The sequence below is a fragment of the Hyperolius riggenbachi genome, chromosome 9 (genome assembly GCF_040937935.1).
Source record: "Hyperolius riggenbachi isolate aHypRig1 chromosome 9, aHypRig1.pri, whole genome shotgun sequence".
In the NCBI taxonomy this organism is placed as follows: Eukaryota; Metazoa; Chordata; class Amphibia; order Anura; family Hyperoliidae; genus Hyperolius; species Hyperolius riggenbachi.
Genome location: NC_090654.1, coordinates 173454692 through 173474626, shown reverse-complemented (window position 1 = coordinate 173474626; position 19935 = coordinate 173454692). Strand labels below are relative to the sequence as shown.

The following is a 19935-nucleotide window of genomic DNA, read 5'->3' as shown; positions in this document are numbered from 1 at the left end:
GCGCCCATTCGCATAGGCTCGTTAGCCTTGCGCCCATTCGCATAGGCTCGTTAGCCTTGCGCCCATTCGCATAGGCTCGTTAGCCTTGCGCCCATTCGCATAGGCTCGTTAGCCTTGCGCCCATTCGCATAGGCTCGTTAGCCTTGCGCCCATTCGCATAGGCTCGTTAGCCTTGCGCCCATTCGCATAGGCTCGTTAGCCTTGCGCCCATTCGCATAGGCTCGTTAGCCTTGCGCCCATTCGCATAGGCTCGTTAGCCTTGCGCCCATTCGCATAGGCTCGTTAGCCTTGCGCCCATTCGCATAGGCTCGTTAGCCTTGCGCCCATTCGCATAGGCTCGTTAGCCTTGCGCCCATTCGCATAGGCCTGTTTGCCTTGCATTATTTTCAATCTTCAATCTACAGAGAATTGAAGCGATAAGCTTTTTGGGAGAACCAAAGACTGATTGGTCCAGATATGCATTTTAGATGGGACTCTTCTTCAGTCAGGGCCAACATTTTGGTCGAAAGGTGCTTCAGGCAGCGGTCCCTCCCTCATATGAGTAGGGGGTTACTTGCCTATCTCTCCTTTTCCTGCCGTACACTGATGGTTAGAGAAAGGTCAGTTTAGACTTACCTGGTAAAGATGTTTCTAAACATCTCAGTGTACGGGATACTACATCCCTCCCTCTATGCTGCCTTCTATCCTTTCTTACTGACTTTTTTTGCACTGTTTTGGTGTGGATTGAGCAGTAGACAGGAGTCTGGGTCACGTTTGGGTGTCTCATTGGCCGGATTTCTTGTCTATATACTGAGGGTAGCAGGGGGTGGGGGCCTTTTAAACTTCTTGTCAATTGTGTTTCCCTTGGGGGAGGAGCCTGGAGTCTCTCCTTTTCCTGCCGTACACTGAGATGTTTAGAAACCTCTTTACCAGGTAAGTCTAAACTGACCTTTTTTGCAGGAACGGACCTTTTTTGCAGGAACGGACCTTTTTTGCAGGAACGGACCTTTTTTGCAGGAACGGACCTTTTTTGCAGGAACGGACCTTTTTTGCAGGAACGGACCTTTTTTGCAGGAACGGACCTTTTTTGCAGGAACGGACCTTTTTTGCAGGAACGGACCTTTTTTGCAGGAACGGACCTTTTTTGCAGGAACGGACCTTTTTTGCAGGAACGGACCTTTTTTGCAGGAACGGACCTTTTTTGCAGGAACGGACCTTTTTTGCAGGAACGGACCTTTTTTGCAGGAACGGACCTTTTTTGCAGGAACGGACCTTTTTTGCAGGAACGGACCTTTTTTGCAGGAACGGACCTTTTTTGCAGGAACGGACCTTTTTTGCAGGAACGGACCTTTTTTGCAGGAACGGACCTTTTTTGCAGGAACGGACCTTTTTTGCAGGAACGGACCTTTTTTGCAGGAACGGATCTTTTGAATGTGTACAGCATCTTTGCGTGCAGCATCTTGCAAAGATTTTTTTATCTGATCGGGAGTTTAGCTCAATAGACTGTGTAGAGTATGCTCTCATACTGCATGGAAGGGGGTAAAATTGGTCTGTGATCTTTCCTTTTCCAAAGACTTTTATCTGATGTGTGTACATGGAAGGGGGTAAAATTTATTTAAATCTTTGAAAAAGGTAAATCTGAATGTGGTAACTGCTCCAAGTCTGCGTGTGCGTGGTGGTGGTTGGGGGTCAGAGAGAGAGAGAGAGAGAGAGAGAGAGAGAGTGTGAGAGTGTTCAGCACTCCATCTAGGAAACTAACCCTTGATAGAGGATCAACAAAATTTCTCTATATCGGTTTACCCGGTTGTCCCCCAAGTGCATAAATACATCTGGGTACTTGGTAAGCAGGGTGCCTGGATAGTGACCTTTTTATTTTTGTAGTAAAAGAGAAATTTGCAGCTACAAATCCTATGTACAAATTTTGGACATTTGACCTGGTGAAGAAAAAGTCTCTGTAGGTAAGGCTGCTGATGTGGTTTGGCTCAGCATAATTATCTGTACAGACTACAAGGGTGCAGGGTACAGATGGCTGTTTGCAGAAATTGCATCTGCTTGCTCTGGAAGTGAAAAAAATGGTTAGTGGGTGAAGGGGCTTCTGACCAGGTATATTTAAGTGATTGGATACTGGGAAATCAAGAAGCTTCTACACAAATTTTAAACTTGAAACAAGCTCTGCCACTAAATAGGCCTCAATTCACTAAGCTTTATCGAACGTTTAATAATTTACCTCATGGGTAAAATCTAATTTTGAATTCACTAAGGTGTTCAAGATGTATCAAATGTTTTATCGTTAAAATGTTAAATACATGTATAACACCTTACTGAATTCAAAATTAGATTTTACTCATGAGGTAAATTATCAAGCGTTTGATAAAGCTTAGTGAATTTAGCCTATGTGTTTGTCCCAGGCATTTAGTGCACCTGTCTACAATCTGCATATAAGATGAGAACTACCAAAAAGGATTGTTAAAATGTCTTTCCATATATCTCTTATATTTTCTCAGGCTTAAGTCTTCTTGAAGGAGAGGGCGTGTACTCTACTGTAACAGATGCTCTTTCAAATGATCCAAGAGGACCTAACAGCGGTAAGAGGCGTTCTGGGTACTCTCCTCTTGAGGAGTACCAGAAAAGGAGGAGACGGTCCTCTCGGAATGGAAGAACAGCCAACAATGGGCACACCGCTAGGAAAGAACATGACTTTCTCAAAACAAAGCACTGTCAAAATGGAGCAATAGAGAAAACTGTGCTGGAAATATACAACAGTTTTGCTGAGCGTCTTCAGGGGGTGTTACGAGAAAAGGACATTTCATATACTGCCGTCACAACGCCCATTTTGTCCTCAAATGAGAGAGACGTAAGACTTTCTGACTGGCTGTATGCCCAGGCCTCTAGTATATCGGTAGAACAATATGTAGATGAACTGCGACTTAAACTAGACAGTGTAGTAAATTCTTCTACAAGATCTGCAGAAATGGACAAGTCCATTAAAGAGTCTGAAGTTAAGGAAACATCAGAGCCATTACATCCCGTTCTGCTTCAAAATCATGTCGCTGAGTCTGCCCATAATTCAAGAAACTTTGGTCAAACCCCTTTGCACAGCCCTGCTTCCTTTCACAATGGTTGTGTAGAGCAGAGGGCTCCCAGTAGCATACAGGATTCTCCGCGGGTTGGAAGTCCTGTTTCTGCATCAGACTCTGTGCCTCGGACCTCTGAGGATGCCACACCACCACATCAATTGATGACTACGTCCCCTTCGTCAGAAAACATTGCAGCCTCCCATACAGCACTAGCCCGTCTAATAAATCAAATGAATCCAGAAGTATTTACCAACCTCGTGAAGATTTTTACCCACGTCAACAAGAATATAGTAAAGTTTTATATTCACACTAGCCAAGAGGACAACCTGATTTGTCAGGAAATAAAGGTAAAGTGATCTACACTTACCATGTATTCTGTTTCTTGCATATAAAGGGACATGTCAGTATGATTTTTAAGTAGGGATGGTGAAGGAAATGTAAGTCAGCTGATGCAGAATTATGTAAATTATGTACATAAAATGGACCAATTGAATCCCTTCCTAGGTCAAATTTCCAGCTGCATAAATTTTTATACAAAATGTGCATAATCCTGCATCAACTAGGCATTGGCCTGAACCCAAATATATATGCAGCAGCAAATGAGCAGACACATGGACAGTGCGGTCTATGCACGGTCTAATGTCCTTGCAGATCACACTAGTGTTGCATTGCTGAAATCAGCAACGCAAGTGCTCAGGAAGTAGTTATGGCAAACTGTATCTCTGCATTTAAACAGGGCTTGGATGCTTTCCTTGCATAGAAGAGCATCCGTGGCTATAATTACTATGTAATTCCCAGTACAGTTTTGTCCTGTTAAAGAGAATCTGTATTGTTAAAATCGCACAAAAGTAAACATACCAGTGCGTTAGGGGACATCTCCTATTACCCTCTGTCACAATTTCGCCGCTCCCCGCCGCATTAAAAGTGGTTAAAAACAGTTTTAAAAAGTTTGTTTATAAACAAACAAAATGGCCACCAAAACAGGAAGTAGGTTGATGTACAGTATGTCCACACATAGAAAATACATTCATACACAAGCAGGCTGTATACAGCCTTCCTTTTGAATCTCAAGAGATCATTTGTGTGTTTCTTTCCCCCCTGAGGGGGGAGTGCATAGCAGAACCACAACACTGAAGAACTTGGCAGCCTTCCAGACACAGGCTGACAAGTCTGACAAGGGAAAGATACATTGATTTATTACAGAGACTGTGATAGTACAAAGTGCTGCAGTAAGCCAGAACACATTAGAATAGCTTTTGGAACTTGTAGGATGATAAAAAACAGGATGCAATTTTTGTTACGGAGTCTCTTTAAGGCTAGTTAGCCCAGGCCTTGTAAGGTTTTCACCTTCCTCTGGATCAACTAAAACTTAGAAAGCAATACAAGTATAAGACATTACACTGTAAACGTAAAAATGCATAAATTTGTCCTAGAGTAAAATGCACTAAAAATTACCCCCTCCCCAAATGTTGCGGTCATCTAGGTAATAAAAAAAATCTGACAAATTTTTACTGGTTTTGGACTAGTTAATCTCCTCATGTAGGATTCTCAGGTTCTCTTTTTCACTTACTGAACTGCATTTGTTCAAACCGCTACAATAGTGTGCAACTGAGCAGAGGCCAGCTGGCTTTTTTGTATAGATTCTTTCTATGGCGTGCATTTGTAATGAAAATATATGCTGCTGAGGAGATGGACTTGGTAAAAATGTTACAAGTTTGACTGATTTTGGACACCTACTGTAAGTGACAGTGACATAGAGAAAAAATATAGTGCGTTTTACTGTGGGAGAAATAGAAGTACATGTTTTTTAAACTTTGCAGTTTTATACATAATTTAGGTGGACTTAAAGGACCACCACCGTGAAAAATTGTAGTGTTGCCAGTAGCACAGGCAGCCAGACAAGCCATATATAACTAGACAACATTACAGCTGTGACATAAATCAACAGGGAAGATCCAGGAGGCTGGCGCAATTGCCATCACGCTACTATCTGCTGCAGAGTGCTGATCAGGGTTTCAGAACTTTACTTCTAAGTGTAAATTACAGCTAGTGTTGCTCATTATCCACTTGTGTTCAAATTGGAAAATGTATGAATATAAGTATATTCAAAATAAGAAATATTGGTAAGCTATAACAAAAACTGTATTATGGTTTAACTTGATGTTTTTGTTCCAGGATTACCTGATAAAGCTTGGAAATGTACAATGCAGTCCAGAGCAGTTTGTAAGCAACAGAGCAGGCTCTGATAAGCTGCTCATAATTATTCAGAATGAAGACATTGCCAGCAGTATTCATAAGGTGAGTTCTGATCAGCTGTTTAAAATATCAGTCTTGTTTGCTTGCCCTCATTCCATAGACCTTTCGTGTTCACTCTTGCCAATAATAGTCTTCAGGAGTGCTATTTACTATTATACAATTTTATTAATAGTCTTCAGGAGTGCTATTTACTATTATACAATTTTATTTCATGAACTCTTTCATAATCTCCTGCTGCTTCTATTCTGAAGATACATTGATCTTTGTAGAGAATATCTGATAGGATGTGCTTGGTAGTGTCAGATTGCTGCAATCCTTAATCCCATGACTGTAAATTTGCGTAATCCGTTCATCCCATAATAAAACCTTTTTAACCCTCATCCTCCCCTGTAACTAAAAAAAAAAAAAAAAAACCACATTAACAAAAGTGGCAGTGTGTAAAAAAAAAAAAAAAAAAAAAAAAAAAAATAAAAATACGGTAGTTACCTAAGGGTCTGAGCATTTTTAATATGTATGTAATGCGGGTATATTACTATTATATTAGTAATAAGGGGCTTGTGCTTACTGATAGGGTAGAAACGAAAAAAAAATACCGTTATTTCCAGATAATATATTGTTGCCATACATTGTACTTGGAATATAATTTAAATGTATTTACATGTTGTGATAGCTGGGACTAACTGGCAAATAAAATGTGTGGTTTTTATTTACAGTAGCATTGTTTATTTTAAAACGATAGGGGATGGAAGTGGAGAAATGGTGTATTTTTTATTTTTTCCCTTTAAAATGCATAGAAAGTAGTATAAGCAAATATCACCCCTAAAAAGTCGAGGCAATAAAATCAAGGTATAGATCATTTAGGTGTGATGGGTAGTGATAAAGTTATTAATGAATGATTGGGAGGAATGCTACAGGGAAAAATTTGCTTCCATCCTTAAGGTGAAAACAATCCGCAGGCTGAAGTGGTTAATCTTTGGCATCCTTTTTGACTTTGTGCACACTACCGTATTTTTCGGACTATAAGACGCACTTTTTCTCCCCCAAAACTAGGGGGGGAAAGTAAGTGCGTCTTATAGTCCGGATGTACGATTTTAGAGTGCTCAGAACTTACGATCCACCTCTCTGCCGCATACGCAGCCTGAGCCCGCTCTGGATCCACTAGCTTGGCTGGGATGTTACCCTTCCTACGTCTGTAGATAGGCTCCGCCTACTTCCTCATGTCTGCAGCAGCGTGTCCTCTTCCTGCTACTGCTGGTGAGTGAGTTCGTGGTATTCCCCAGGTCTCGCTAAAGTCCAGGCTGCATCCAGCTTCTCTGCTCTCACTCTGTCTTCTGCCTTCTCTGCACGGCATTATTTACTACTGTATTAGTCTGTCTGTATCCACACTCCCGTCTCGTAGCTGAGAGCAGACGCAGGACGGGCAGGCAGATAGACCACACATACTGTGTATATCAAGCAGAGAACAGCGTGTTAGAACCATTCAATGCTGTCCGTTCATACACAGAAAGCTCTTAGCACTAACCTGACCTTTGTGATCACTGTCCGTCTTGCTGTTTGATGTGAGGTTAATGATCCTTCCGACCTCGAAATGCCAGCAAAGCTCAGGTTACTGCTAAGAGCTGTCTGAGTAAATGGACAGCTTTGACTGACTCTATACACATTGTGCTGTGTACTGTATACAGTTCTCTATGTGCCTGATGTGCTCTCTCAGTCAAAGCTGTGAGTTTAGCAATGCAGAGCTTGTGACTATTTCTAACATGCTGTGGTCTGCTCTGTATACAGTCTATATGCAGTGTTCTATGTGCCTGCTGTGCTGTCTGTCACAAGCTCTGCATTGCTATGCTCACTGCTTTTACAGGCTGTAACATGCTGTGGTCTGCTCTGTATACAGTCTGTGTACAGTTCACGATCTGCCTGCTGTGCTCTTTGTCACAGGGTTTGCATTGTTATGCTTGATGACCCAGCATGCAGTTGCTAAGCTACTACAGCTGCTTAGCCACATCTTTAATTATCCTGTCTGCCCAAAATTTGTCTCAAGCTAGTTCTTCTTTAATTGGCTGCCCAGCTCTTCCTCCACATTGTAGCTGCTGATCCAAAGCCTCCTGGAATTGGATGCAAATGCTGCCCTCAAGAGATCCCAGACTCAACAAATGCCAGTTGTAGTGTAGCTGGGAGAAGGCAGCAGGATTTAATGTACTGTAGCTGGGGGAGGGGGGGGGGCATTAGGAGTAAGTGTAATGTAGTGCAGTGTAGTTACTGGGGAAGCAGGGTTTAGTGTAACTGGGTAGTGTAGATAGCGACAGCTTAGGGGGAGATAAGATCCATAAGACACTCCTGGATCATGGACGCACTAGGTTTACTATATTTTTTCCCCCTGATTTTTACCCTCTAAAACTAGGTGCGTCTTATAGTCCGGAGCGTCTTATAGTCCGAAAAATATGGTATACATTTTACTTACAAAAATGCACCTCAGTAAAGGACCACTAAGTGAAAATTCGCATTAGCACTGAAAGCAATGTAATTTTAATGGAATAGTTTCCATTAAATTTTTTTTTTTTGTAGTCCGATCTGAAAAGAAATCAGATGGCTCACTGCAAATTTTCATACCACGCATCTGTTTACCATTTAACCACTTGAGGACCTAGGGCTTTCTACCCCTTAAGGACCGGCCACTTTTTGTCCATTCAGACCACTGCAGCTTTCACGGTTTATTGCTCGCTCATACAACCTACCACATAAATGAATTTTGGCTCCTTTTCTTGTCACTAATAAAGCTTTCTTTTGGTGCTATTTGATTGCTCCTGCAATTTTTACTTTTTATTATATTCATCAAAAAAGACATGAATTTTGGCAAAAAAATGATTTTTTTAACTTTCTGTGCTGACATTTTTCAAATAAAGTAAAATTTCTGTATACATGCAGCGCGAAAAATGTGGACAAACATGTTTTTGATTAAAAAAAAACCCATTCAGTGTATATTTATTGGTTTGGGTAAAAGTTATAGCGTTTACAAACTATGGTGCAAAAAGTGAATTTTCCCATTTTCAAGCATCTCTGACTTTTCTGACCCCCTGTCATGTTTCATGAGGGGCTAGAATTCCAGGATAGTATAAATACCCCCCAAATGACCCCATTTTGGAAAGAAGACATCCCAAAGTATTCACTGAGAGGCATAGTGAGTTCATAGAAGATATTATTTTTTGTCACAAGTAAGCGGAAAATGACACTTTGTGAGGAAAAAAAAAAAAAAGTTTCCATTTCTTCTAACTTGCGACAAAAAAAATGAAATCTGCCACGGACTCACCATGCCCCTCTCTGAATACCTTGAAGGGTCTACTTTCCAAAATGGGGTCATTTGTGGGGTGTGTTTACTGTCCTGACATTTTGGGGGGTGCTAAATTGTAAGCACCCCTGTAAAGCCTAAAGGTGCTCATTGGACTTTGGACCCCTTAGCGCAGTTAGGCTGCAAAAAAGTGCCACACATGTGGTATTGCCGTACTCAGGAGAAGTAGTATAATGTGTTTTGGGGTGTATTTTTACACATACCCATGCTGGGTGGGAGAAATACCTCTGTAAATGGACAATTGTGTGTAAAAAAATCAAAAGATTGTCATTTACAGAGGTATTTCTCCCACCCAGCATGGGTATGTGTAAAAATACACCCCAAAACACATTGTACTACTTCTCCCGAGTACGGCGATACCACATGTGTGGCACTTTTTTGCACCCTAACTGCACTAAGGGGCCCAAAGTCCAATGAGTACCTTTAGGATTTCACAGGTCATTTTCGTTTCAAGACTACTCCTCACGGTTTAGGGCCCCTAAAATGCCAGGGCAGTATAGGAACCCCACTAATGACCCCATTTTAGAAAGAAGACACCCCAAGGTATTCCGTTAGGAGTATGGTGAGTTCATAGAAGTTTTTATTTTTTTGTCACAAGTTAGCGGAAATTGATTTTAATAGTTTTTTTTCACAAAGTGTCATTTTCCGCTAACTTGTGACAAAAAATAAAATCTTCTATGAACTCACCATACTCCGTACGGAATACCTTTGGGTGTCTTCTTTCTAGAATGGGGTCATTTGTGGGGTTCCTATACTGCCCTGGCATTTTAGGGGCCCTAAACCGTGAGGAGTAGTCTTGAAACCAAATGTCGCAAAATGACCTGTGAAATCCTAAAGGTACTCATTGGACTTTGGGCCCCTTAGCGTACTTAGGGTGTAAAAAAGTGCCACACATGTGGTACCGCCGTACTCAGGAGAAGTAGTATAATGCGTTTTGGGGTGTATTTTTACACATACCCATGCTAAGTGGGAGAAATATCTCTGTAAATGACAATTGTTTGATTTTTTTACACACAATTGTCCATTTACATAGAAATTTCTCCCACCCAGCATGGGTATGTGTAAAAATACACCCCAAAACACATTATACTATTCCTGAGTACGGCGGTACCACATGTGTGACACTTTTTTGCAGCCTAGGTGCGCTAAGGGGCCCAACGTCCTATTCACAGGTCATTTTGAAGCATTTGTTTTCTAGACTACTCCTCGCGGTTTAGGGCCCCTAAAATGCCAGGGCAGTATAGGAACCCCACAAGTGACCCCATTTTAGAAAGAAGACACCCCAAGGTATTCCGTTAGGTGTATGGCGAGTTCATAGAAGATTTTATTTTTTGTCACAAGTTAGTGAAAAATGACACTTTGTGAAAAAAAACCAATAAAAATTAATTTCCGCTAACTTTTGACAAAAAATAAAATCTTCTATGAACTCGTCATACACCTAACAGAATACCTTGGGGTGTCTTTTTTTTCTAAAATGGGGTCACTTGTGGGGTTCCTATACCGCCCTGGCATTTTACAGGCCCCAAACCGTGAGTAGTCTGGAAACCAAATGTCTCAAAATGACTGTTCAGGGGTATAAGCATCTGCAAATTTTGATGACAGGTGGTCTATGAGGGGGCGAATTTTGTGGAACCGGTCATAAGCAGGGTGGCCTTTTAGATGACAGGTTGTATTGGGCCTGATCTGATGGATAGGAGTGCTAGGGGGGGTGACAGGAGGTGATTGATGGGTGTCTCAGGGGGTGGTTAGAGGGGAAAATAGATGCAATCAATGCACTGTTGAGGTGATCGGAAGGGGGTCTGAGGGGGATCTGAGGGTTTGGCCGAGTGATCAGGAGCCCACACGGGGCAAATTGGGGCCTGATCTGATGGGTAGGTGTGCTAGGGGGTGACAGGAGGTGATTGATGGGTGTCTCAAGGTGTGATTAGAGGGGGGAATAGATGCAAGCAATGCACTGGCGAGGTGATCAGGGCTGGGGTCTGAGGGCATTCTGAGGGTGTGGGCGGGTGATTGAGTGCCCTAGGGGCAGATAGGGGTCTAATCTGATAGGTAGCAGTGACAGGGGGTGATTGATGGGTAATTAGTGGGTGTTTAGGGGTAGAGAATAGATGGAAACACTGCGCTTGGGTGGTGATCTGATGTCGGATCTGCTGGTGATCTATTGGTGTGGGTGGGTGATCAGTTTGCCCGCAAGGGGCAGGTTAGGGGCTGATGGGTGGCAGTGACAGGGGGTGATTGATGGGTGATAGGTGATTGGCAGGTGATTGACAGGTGATCACTGGGTTATTACAGGGAAGAACAGATGTAATTAATGCACTGGTGAATTGATAAGGGGGGGTCAGAGGGCAATCTGAGCGTGTGGGCGGGTGATTGGGTGCCCGCAAGGGCAGATTAGGGTCTGATCTGATAGGTAAAAGTGACAGGTGGTGATAGGGGGTGATTGATGGGTAATTAGTGGGTGTTTAGAGGAGAGAATAGATGTAAACAATGGATTTGGGAGGTGATCTGATGTCGGATCTGCGGGCGATCTATTGGTGTGGGGGGGTGATCAGATTGCCCGCAAGGGGCAGGTTAGGGGCTGATTGATGGGTGGCAGTGACGGGGTGATTGACGGGTGATCAGGGGGATAGATGCATACAGTAAACGGGGGGGGGGGGGTCTGGGGAGAATCTGAGGGGTGGGGGGTGATCAGGAGGGGGCAGGGAGCAGGGGGGGGGGGGGGTAAAAAAAATAGCGTTGACAGATAGTGACAGGGAGTGATTGATGGGTGATTAGGGGGGTGATTGGGTGCAAACAGGGGTCTGGGGGGTGGGCTGGGGGGGGGGGGGTCTGATGGGTGCTGTGGGCGATCTGGGGCAGGGGGGGAGAAATCAGTGTGCTTGGGTGCAGACTAGGGTGGCTGCAGCCTGCCCTGGTGGTCCCTCGGACACTGGGACCACCAGGGCAGGAGGCAGCCTGTATAATACACTTTGTAAACATTACAAAGTGTATTATACACTTTGTATGCGGCGATCGCGGGGTTAACATCCCGCCGGCGCTTCCGTATAGCCGGCGGGATGTTGCGGCGGGCGAGCGGTGACAGTAGCCGGCGGAGGATCGCGTCACGGATGACGCGATCGCTCCGCCCATGCCCTTAGAAGGACCGCCGCCTCTGTGGGTGAGCCGGTCCTTCAGGGCTCCACTTCCCGGCCGCCTCTGTGCGTTAGGCGGTCGGGAAGTGGTTAAAGATTGTAGATTACGCTAGATGCATGCAAAATTTTGCATACCATAATGGGTAATTTTGCATACAGAAAAATGCGTGCAAAAATGTAATATCCTTGTAGAAACAGGCCTTAGACAATTTACTGTAGCAAAAAGCAGGCTGTGAAAATGCATGCAAAAATATTTTATAGAATCCTGTTAAGGTTTTCATGTTTTAGGTTTTTATAAAATGTTCATAGAAAAACAAGCACTTAAAGTGACACTTAAGTGAAATAAACTGAGATAAACAATTGTATCCATCCTCCTACTTCTAAAAATGACTTTTAGCTTGCCCACAGTTTTATGTTATGCTAACTTAAGAGTAAATGTTTGTCTCCGCTCAATGAAAGAGTCTGTGCTCTGTCTCATAGTGCTAAAATATATGAACTGTTGACCTTTTTAATCTATTCACTGTTCCCAGAAGCACAGTGCTCTGCCAGGAAAGTATCTTATGGCTGTTATTCCTTATCAGTGAGGGACGCTATAGTCTGACTGGAGAAAAACAGTCAGTTGCATAGCAGTATATTAACTCTTTCAGGCAGAGGAAGAAAAGCAACACAGCATATTTGAGTGCGTGGCACTGTACATTCCCTTTAACAGTAATCACAACTGGTTCATCAAAATGGCACATGGAATGTATGCACCATAAAAAGGACAATACAAGAATCTCATTCCACGCACTAGTAAACCATGAGGTATACATTAAGTTGAAAAAAAAGCATACAATAGAGAACAGTGTAAAACAAGGCTTTGAGTAGCCTGGAATAGTTATGTGTTTTGTACTATAACTGGCAAGGACACCAAACCTGCACCTATTAACTTGGCCACTTTCAGCTGAATTACAGGGTTGGTATAGCAAAGTTTGCCTAAATAAATCTTCCAGCCAAGAATAGGTTAAGATTATTGAACACATAAAATGGTGGGTAGCTTGGGCACTCCTCTGATGTCAGATCCCACGTGGATAGAGTAATTTATATACAGCAGCAAGCAAGAAGTTAGTCGGCACATGCAACCAATGTAGCATAAAAAAAAGCTTTATTCTTTTGGCTTTATGCAGGTTGTAACAACAAAGTTCAAGTTAAAAGTTGTCCTACCCGTTACTTTGAGTGGCTGTGGGGTGAGGTGGGAGCAGTGGCGGCCCCCACTGCTCCCACCTCACCCCACAGCCACTCAAAGTAACGGGTAGGACAACTTTTAACTTGAACTTTGTTGTTACAACCTGCATAAAGCCAAAAGAATAAAGCTTTTTTTTATGCTGCATTGGTTGCATGTGCCGACTAACTTCTTGCTTGCTGCTTACTATGACCTGCTGTCTCTTCAAGTCTGAGCACGCAAACTACAGCATTACCTGTTACTTATCCTCTAGCAACATCATTTGTTTTTATGCACGTTTTTGAGCAGTTGCAGTGCCGGTTCTATCTCTTCTACTTTATTGCTTGTAATTTATATACAGCAGGCCAATATTATCACAGTAAATGATTCTAATGAAGTAGAGTATACTTAGGCTCATTATTATAGGTTACTAGGATGAAGATCTGAGTTATGTTGTCAACTGAAGGGTGCTAAATTTAATGCAGGAATACAAAAGAGGGAGATGGAAAAGAAAGTGGGGAATGAGAAAGGGTACCCTGGGGGTGAAGCAGGGGCCTATACTCACTAATTTAATAGGGGCTGGATCCAATGGAACTAGCTAAAGGTTCTTAAAGAAGCAGAGTCCCTGTGCCCACAGCAGGGCCATATTAATTGTCAGCTAGGGGGACCAGACTGCTTGGAATTAATCTAATTTATCCAACATAACAGCCTTCATTTTTTCAAAGAATAATTATTGGGCCAGCAGAGAGGGTTGCTTCCAGCATGCTGCTATGGTTAGTTTGACTCAAACGTAGAAAAATGACCAGCACTGTCCATTTCTTAAAAAAGCAGATATTTACTCACCAGAACGTGTGAACAAAAAGTAGCTGGCCGAAGATCTCATCCAGACATGGGTTATGCCTCCATTACAGCCCGATCTGCCCACACAACGGACAGTTGCCGTTTCGAACGTATAGACCGTTCTTTGTCAACTGTCCGTTGTGTGGGCAGATCGGGCTATAATGGAGGCATAACTCATGTCTGAATCCTATCTTTGCCCATCTTTATGCAGCGAAGAGCTATGAATACAATTGAGCTATAATTACATCCTTGGGGCTTTTGGATGGTTTTGGATGTTCCTTGGGGCTTTTGTTCACATGTTCTGGTGAATAAATTCAGAAACTGCCAGTGCTGGTTCTACTTTTGAACTATGCAAAGTCTGTGCTAGCCACACGGACTAGACCTGGCACGACCATCAAAGCAAGAAAGGTGTGCTGTCTGATAAGTACCAATATGGTTAGTTTGACTGTCATGGAAATATAAAATGTGAGGCACTCTTGCGCTTTTGAGAGGCTTGAACTTTTCCCAGGATCCTTGCATATGTAGAATCTTAATACCATATAGATCCATTGGTAGACTTTGGTCCATAACCTCTTTGGGGCAGTCCCACTAGATATGCATATAAGTACCTTCCACCCGGCATCCCCTAAATCAATGTCCAGTCAAGTTTAGCCTGTTGTGATGGGGTCAAGTACCACCTGAACAAGAGTTCGTAATTTACCTCAATGAGGTTAGCACTAATAGTGCTCTTAGGTATGCGGGACCATATATATTGTAAATCATCATGTTAAAATGTAACCCCGGGCTCCTTTTACCACTTAAAAATGTAGGCAGGGTTCCGAGACAAGTGGCCAGATATCAGGTTTCACAAGGTTTTACAAACTTGCATGGATTTCACAATGTATCAGAGGTAGTTGTTAGAGAATAGGAAAACACGTCCCATCTGCAAGATCTTCTGGCTTACAGACTTAATCTTTGCCATTTTCTGTCGCATTGTGCACTAGGGATGATCAGTGAGATGCAAATCCTTCCAAGTTCATATGGATTTATACAACTTGAAAACAATCAAATCCTTCCAAGGTGGCATTCATTCCATTTTCAAGCTGCATAAATTGGCATACAGAATTTGCATAATCCGGTATGAATGATTTGAATTTTATTGCGTGTCCCTAATGTGCACTGCAGCCCTACGCTAAAACCTGGAGAGGAAAAAAATAGATAATCTAAAAAAAAAGGGGGTTTGCACTCTCACATGTGTGGGCCCCTGGGGTGCATTGGAATCTGTTTATAGTATACCCCAGAGGCTGTGGAAAATTATGGTGGATTGGGATCGACCGATCATATGTTGGGCATGTGCAACTCTGTGACTACCTGTAGAAAGTGAGAGATGGGCAGTGGTGTGTTAGGAGACGTACATAGAAAGGACAGCGGGCAGGAAGGGAGGTAGAGTGGTGGAGAGGAAAATTGGGATGTAAAAAGTCCTCCATTTCCCTTTTAAAAAGTCTTTACTACTACTGCTCAAAAGATATTCTGCACTGTTCATACTTAGTTGGTCAGGAAAGACGTGGGCGGAATGGCTGGAGATTGGTAGAGGGGATGGGGAAGAGTGAAACAAAGTGGAGAGGAAGAGCAGGTGTGAAAAGCTAAAATCCCACTTCAAAATGTATATTTTAAATTTATTTGCTAAGCTTGTACAATCAAGATTGTAGGTTAGATAAACTGGGTTTATTTAGTCTAGAGAAAAGACGCCTTAGAGGGGGATCTAATTAACATGTATAAATACATCAGAGGGCAATATAATAGCTTGGCGGATGAGCTTTTTGTCCCTAGGCCTTCTCTAAGGACTAGAGGACATGATCTGCGCATGGAGGAAAAAACGTTTTAGCCATTTATTTAGGAAAGGGTTCTTTACAGTAAGAGTGATTAAGATGTGGAATGCATTGCCACAGGAAGTTGTTATGGCAAACTCTATACCTGCATTTAAAGGGGGCTTAGATGCTTTCCTTGCGTTGAAAGACATCCATGGCTACAATTGCTGGGTGGTGCCTAGTGGTGTTGGTCCGGGGATTTTGTCTGGTTGCCATCTGGAGTAGGGAAGGAATTTTTCCCTTTAGGGGCTAATTGGACCATGCCTTGTAAGGGTTTTTTCGCCTTCCTCTGGATCAACAGGGATATTTGAGGGAGCAGGCTGGTGTTGTACTTTATACTGGTTGAACTCGATGGACGTATGTCTTTTTTCAACCAAAATAACTATGTAACTATGTATCATTTGTGGGACTCCTTAAAGTGAACCTTAAGTCAGAAAAAAAAAAGTTTTACTCACCTGGGGCTTCTACCAGCCCCCTGCAGCAGTCCTGTGCTCTCGCAGCCACTCACTAATCCTCTGGTCCCCCGCTGCCAGCTAGTTTCATTTTGCCGACAGGACTGGCCACGCGTAGCCTTTTCCGCATTCCCGACTGCAATTAGCGCTATTGCGGGCCGTAACGCGTAGAAAAATACGCGTTGCCGCATATCTATGCGTTTGTAATGCGGCAACGCGCATTTTTGTACGCGTTGCGGCCCGCAATAGCGCTAATTACAGTCGGGAATGCGAAGAAAGCTACGCATGGCCAGTCCTGACGGGCCTGTCGTCAAAAATGAAACTAGCTGGCAACGGGGGACCAGAGGATTAGTGAGTGGCTGCGAAGGCACAGGACTGCTGCAGGGGGGTGGTAGAAGCCCCAGGTGAGTAAAACTCTTTTTTTTTTTTTTTTCTGGCTTAAGTATCCCTTTGAAATCTTGAGGCTGTGCAAGGTATGTAGGGAAGAAGTTAGGGCAACAGCTTCCTATATGCAGAATTTGCCCCTATCTTCGATGAGAAAAAGATGCATGTGCAAAGTTCAATGTAGTATTCCATTTGTAGTTCCTGCCACATAAAACTGCTATGATAAGGAATTAGAGGGCTTGCCTTCCTGCACTATACTGTCTGCAGTACTGCATGCAATTTCCTATTCTACCAAACAAGCCTTTCATGCCTTTTTCATAACCAGGGTCTACCATTTTCTTTCTTGCCAGATCCCATCATTGATCACATTGAAGAGGCAGCCATGTGTCAGTTTTGCAGGTGTTGACAGCTTAGAGGATTTAAAAAACCACACTTATAATGAGCTTTTTGTTTCTGGTGGTTTAATTGTTTCTGATGACACTGTGCTGAATCCGGATACCATCACTGAAGGTAAGCGTCTCCTTAAGCTGTATTCACAGTGGGCCGTTGCGGTTTAAGGCGACGTTAAAGTCGCAACGTGTCTTTAAGAGGTAACGCACTGCAAGCAGTGAGTTACCACAACACATTTTTTTTAACGCGACTTTAACGTCGCACTGTGAACAGCAGATAGGATTAGTATTGCATTGTGGTAAGCTGCGTTATAAGACTTTATAACGCGCTGTGATAAGTTGTATAGTTACATAGTTAATTTGGTTGAAGAAAAGTTCATCAAGTCCAACCAGAAAAAGAAATAAAAAAACAAAACATCCTGAACCTGTACATATCCCAGCCCTAAAAGGGACAAATTTCTTCCCGACTCCACATGGCAGTCAAATAAATCCCTGGATCAACTCTTCTGGGAACCACCTAATAATTATAGCTGTGGACAGGCCCGTTTCTAGGGCCGTGCGGCCACCCTGAGCGCTATTGGGAGGGGGCGCTGTAATGGAGGGGGGAGCCGCAGCCGCGGGGAGGGCAGCCTGACCTCTCCCTCCCTTTCTCTCCCCAGGCGATTGGAACCAGGGACAGAGGTGAGTAGCTGTATACACCGCTTCCCTGCACGCTCACTCTGCAGTCCGAGGGGTGAGCACGGATGACGGCCCGACCTCTCCCCAGGGCCGCCCTCCGTGCTCACCCCTTGGACTGCAGAGGGAGAGGTTGGGCTGCCCTCCCTGCGGCTCCCCCCTCCATTATGGGGGGGGGGCACCTACCTACCTCACCTATACTGGGGGGCACCTACCTAACCTATACTGGGGAGCACCTACCTATTTAACCTATACTGGGGGGCACCTACCTAATGTAACCTATACGGGGGGCAGCTACCTATCTAACCTATATGGGGGGGGGGGGGGGGCAGCTACCTTTCTAACCTATACTGGGGGGGGGGAGGGGCTACCTATCTAACCTATACTGGGGGGGGGCAGCTATCTAACCTATACTGGGGGGGCACCTACCTAATCTAACCTATACTGGGGAGGCATCCTACCTAATCTAACCTATACTTGGGAGGCACCTACCTAATCTAACTTATACTGGGGGGGCAGCTACCTATCTAACCTATACTGGGGGGGCTGCCTGCCTAATCTAACCTATACGGGGGAGGCAGCTACCTAATCTAACCTATACTGGGGGTGGCACCTACCTATCTAACCTATACTGGGGGGCACTTACTTATCTAACCTGTATTGGGGGCACCTACCTACCTAGCTTATACAGGTGGCAACTATACTGGCTACCTATATTGGAGGCACCTACCTATCTAACCTATGTTGGGGGCAACTATTCTGGCTACCTAAATTAGAGGCACCCACCTAGCTAACCTGTACTGGGTGGCACCTACCTATCAAACATATACTGGGGTGCGCCTGCCTATCTAACCTATACTGGGGGGCAACTATACTGAAGGCACCTACCTGGCTAACCTATACTGGGGGGCAACTATACTGGCTCACCTATGCCTGGCTACCTATACTGGAGAGGGACCTTTAATGAGCTTTTTGTTTCTGATGATGATCAGTAAGCCAATACTTGTTCAGTAAGGAGTCCTTGGGCATGACTCCAACACTGCAGGGTGCCCTCCTGAGCACCGCCCTTAGTGGCTGCAGTCCTTGAGCGGTTTTTATTTCAACAGGTGAAAATCGCTATACAAATGTTAGCATTATTATATTAAGGTAAGGGGGCTTCATGCAAAGTTTTTGCTGCGCATGCCCACGGTCTCTAAATTACAAAATTGCCAAGTTCATGTTTATCTGCCTTGCCCATGACACATCATGACCACTGGTGCATGGCCACTCTCCAAGATCACACAGGTAGCAGTTAGAAATGTGATAAGTGTGCTTACTCAGGGTCTATGGCTAATAGTATTGGAGTCAGAGGAGCAGCAGAACAGCCAGGCAATATGCATTGTTTAAAAGGAAATAAATGTCAGCCTTCGTATACCTCCCATGGTACACACCATGTAATTTCCTATCAGATAGATGGGTCCATAGAAAATTTCTGAAAGATCCAATCGGATTTCTCATCACTTCTATGCAAATCGATCAGATAAATGATCGGAAATCGGATCGGACCTGTCAGAAATGATCTATTTGACTCAATTTATCTGATGGGAAATTGCATGGTGTGTACCAGGCTTAAGTTGAAGTGTGCTTGAAGGACTCTACAGCAAAAGGTGATCCCTATAATGGCTTTTACCTTTTCCATACCGGGTCAAGGGAAATTCCTGTGTAACATAGGCTTTACTGCTGAGACTGTACAGTGTATTTTGCACACTAACTTTGCAATGCTCACAATTATCTCTGGCAAAATTATTTTTGGTTTTCACTATATTCTAGATGCTCTGAAAAGATTCCTGCTGTTCCTGGAGGATAATTGACAGTCCTGAGGGAAAGTGGCAGTGGAAAAATACACTGCAAGTTTCAGAAGAAGCTTAAGGAATTGGGGAGGTGAGTGGATTTGGTTTTGTAAAGCAAGTCAGGAAATTGGTTATTTGGTGGTATAAATACGTAATTTTTCAATGAGAAGTGTTTAAAACTTTTTTTCTCTCAAATTGTGATTTTGAGTGGATACTGTTTCTGGATTTTTTAGGATTATATTGATACATTAGTTTACTTTCTGTCCGAGACCTCAGTGGATTTTAATATGGGGCCCCTAATGGTCTTGGGGATAAGACGTAGCACGCAACCAAACCTTGACCACCTCACATCTAGGCCTTTTTTCCCCCTTTTAGTACCCCCTGTACCATTATATTATAAATCTACATTTCATGCTGTCTTTTGTGTGGTGCTGTGACAAACGCTGTGTACTGAAACAGCATATAGGAACCATTAGCAGTGAGTGGAGGGGGCATTCCTGAGGACAGGCAGAGAGGAGGAAGTGTTGACACT

At 43.6% G+C, this 19935-nt stretch overlaps 1 protein-coding gene across 1 annotated transcript in view; it reads left to right on the top strand.

Moving 5' to 3' along the window:
- The window catches only part of TASOR (transcription activation suppressor), a 165231-nt gene that overhangs the window by 119302 nt on the left and 25994 nt on the right, over positions 1–19935 (top strand). The window contains 6 exon segments of the mRNA XM_068253699.1: positions 2484–3403; positions 5232–5354; positions 16861–17020; positions 19384–19418; positions 19420–19449; positions 19451–19494. Of these exon segments, the coding sequence (XP_068109800.1) occupies positions 2484–3403; positions 5232–5354; positions 16861–17020; positions 19384–19418; positions 19420–19449; positions 19451–19494 (1312 nt within the window).